A 3274-nucleotide genomic window follows, 5' to 3' on the forward strand; every position below is an offset into this window, starting at 1 on the left:
AATCAAGCTGAACATTACAAAATGTGTGTTGTCTTCAGTTCATTTCATTGCAACCCCAAAGCAATCCATGCGTATTCTTTCTTTTCAGTAAGAGCAGGTAGGGAAAACAAAACAACAAATAAGAAACAAAAAAAAAAAAGAGAAAAAAAAAAAGAAAATAAAAGAAAATACCCAGCCGCACATTTGTTCTGGCATTGCAAGAACTAAAATGCTGTAATTCTGCTACCAATTTCCAGTGCAGTGGGAGGAAACACTGTGGATGGACTCTCACTTCCCCTCAGTTTTGTCTGCCTGTACTTCTCGCATATATGAATCAATGACTTGCGGAGGCACTCCATCCATCAATAGTCTGAAGAAGGAAAGCCCACCTACAAACAAGGACATAAGTCAGTCTTCAGGTTGAAGGTCCCTGGAGCAACAGCTTTGTACCTTTATTTTCTGGTGCAAGTGACAAAGATTTAGTCGGTCCCTATTGCATACCTCATTTTGCGATGTGATAAAATTCATCCCTGTTCAAAAGCCCAGCATGAGAATTAACCATTATTTTGTCTCTGTACTATACAGAACTTTCCTGTTCTCTTGTGCAGGGTGAATTTCATTTCTAGGATGTCATGTATTCGGTCATTTATCTCACCCCATGCAGTAGTCTATGATAAGCTTCACCTCAAATAACCCTCCTGGATTTCCATCAGACTGTGTGGAGTAGAGTCAGAGATGGAAGTCAGCCCAGAGGGAACAATGTAGAAAACACCTGACTATGACAAGTGTGGAAAACATGCAGAGACATTCAAATTATTCTAGTGTTGGGTCTTATCATGGTTTGTAAGTATTTAGCAAAATATTTACCATGTTGCTTGAAAATAACAGGTGGGATGATACATGTAAAAGAATCATTTTAAACCCCCAGGATTTTAGATATAGGTGCCTTTAGTTGAAACTTTAATGTGCTGGGGAGGTCTGAAGAATTATTTTGAATTAACTTTTTAATAAAAACAGGCCACATGTAGTCACCTTAGATCGAGGTGCTTATTCCCTGAAAGCTCTAAAGTTTTCCTGGGCCTTAAAGCTATTGGTATGTGATCTCAAAGTTGTGGGAGGTCCTGTACCAATCCCTAGGGGAGATCTACTCCTCACTTGTGGCCAGCATCTTCCTTAGCAGCAGCAGTGAGTGTCCACGCTCACAAGCCCCACTGACAAATCGGGGCCTTTTGTATTCAGCATTTCCTCCAGCCCTGCCAAAGCTTTGTTTCCTGTCTCTGTGAAACTAAACTTTTTTTTTTTTTGTCTCCATTTTCCAGTTTTATGGTTGTTGGAGTCAATATTCACTGAACAAGTGTCAGAAGTACCGTTCCCAGCCCTCTAGGTCTATGTGCTTTCCGACTGTGGCTTAGCCACTGTGGGTAAAAAAACAGAACCAAAGCTATTTTAAATCACTGCTGTAATAGAAACCTGGGCTTATAAGAAAGCTATTGGAAGTATTCAGTGTTTTTTTTTGGTGTTCTGGAAAAAGGGACAAGGCAAAAGATTTTTAAAGAACATTTAATAATGTTAGCAATCCAAGACAAGATATTTCTTTCAGTGTCCAGAAAAACATGTATGTAGTGTCTAACACACCAGCCAGGGCACCCCACTCCCACTAATGTAGAAGCAGTAATTTGATACAAATAGTCCAAATCAGGAGTAAAACTTCATGCCATTGAAAAAAAATGTAATGGAAATTAAACACGTGGGTATTTCTGTTAATTTAATTGAGATCAGATGGCATTTGGAAGGAACAGTGGGAAACAATATAAATATTTTGCTAAAAACATTAGAGTCTGCCCTTTCTCAAGGCAAAGGGTGGCATCTGTTGTAAGAAAGCTACATACCATTACTATTCCTCATACAAATCTGCATTAGTATTCTGTTCTGTAAGTTGCAAAACCACCCACTTACCTTCTGAGCCTTTTCTGGAACACACCAAAAGCTTTAAAGCAAAAGTACATTGCCAAGATGAAGATATCACTGTCTCTGAATGCTTCAGCTAAATGCAACTGAGCTGCTGCTCACATACAGCATTTATCCCGAGAACAGATTTTAGGAATTTATAACCTTTATTAACACAAGGATTATCCAATTAAATGCTATTAGTTACTAGTGATTATGAGACTGTGCTATCTCATTTAACGCTGTCATTTTGGCAGAACTTTGTTCCCAACCTTAGGTAGATGCACACTACAGACAAAAAAAAGCATGCTGTTTGGCATTCTTTTCAACTCATGTCATTCATTTCTAAATGAAATTAACTGTGGAATAAATATTTCATTTATGCAGAGGTATATTCCTAGATGAAAATAACTGACTGTAAATGCAAAATGCTCTTTTATTACTTGCATTTTATTCATGCTAGTTAATCATGCTAATTCATGCACTGTTTAATTCCATTGAAACATACACTATTAGAAGGTAGTGGGATGTACTACTAAGAGGAAGTACCATAACAAGCAGTTATTATAAAAATCTGTTTTAATATGCATTAAAACTATCATGCTACTCCTTTTAAAAAACATTTTCATTAAGGGACATAATGAAAATCATGCCATACTGGGCAGACGTTGTATGACGTGTAAACAGACATAAGCTTCATATGCAAGAACCATATGAAAGCTTACCTTAGATGACAATATACATTCAAAAATCCTTACTGTGTAACTAAGGGAGAGAGAGAAAGAGAAGTAACAATTTAATTGCAAACACAAAAGTAGAGAGAAAATGTTGAGTGAAATTATGCTTACTGTTATGTCAAGGTGATGTTTTAATCCTTAGTCATGTAAAATATGTAGGAGAGAAGCACATGAAGAGTAAAAGGTAGGGATCCAGTTCACTTCAAAATTATAATTAATATGTAAAAGCTATATTAATATGTAAAAGTAACTATAACTCCTGTAATTAGTCTAAAGTATAGATTGGAACCAAATTATTCAACTGACATTTATGATAAAAGTTTCCAAATGTAGCTTCAAAGAAGCTAACGCATATATATATATAGTATTTTCCACTAAGGAAAAAAAACACACACATAACACTGAAGCATATATATATATATGTCGAAACTCTATAAGGCAAAATAATCAAGTACAGACTAATTACATACCTGTGCACTGAAGACTACTTTGTCTCATATCCACATTTACATCACTTAAAGCATGCTGTTTAGTCTCTAGGAGCCCTTACATTTAATTAAACATTTTGACTCTATAAAACATCCATATATGTATATTTGTATATGTATATA

The 3274-nt window shown here is 35.9% G+C and overlaps 1 protein-coding gene across 1 annotated transcript in view; it reads right to left on the bottom strand.

Annotated features, from left to right (window-relative positions):
- Window positions 1-267: 267 nt before the first annotated feature.
- LOC104467718 (myosin-binding protein C, slow-type-like) overlaps window positions 268-3274 on the bottom strand; it is a 75791-nt gene continuing 72784 nt past the window's right edge. The window contains exon 31 of the mRNA XM_010081596.1: window positions 268-368. Coding sequence (XP_010079898.1) covers window positions 268-368 — 101 coding nt within the window. The remainder of the gene's footprint in view (window positions 369-3274) is intronic.

This window comes from Pterocles gutturalis, unplaced genomic scaffold (assembly GCF_000699245.1).
Source record: "Pterocles gutturalis isolate BGI_N339 unplaced genomic scaffold, ASM69924v1 scaffold34454, whole genome shotgun sequence".
Classification (NCBI taxonomy): Eukaryota; Metazoa; Chordata; class Aves; order Pterocliformes; family Pteroclidae; genus Pterocles; species Pterocles gutturalis.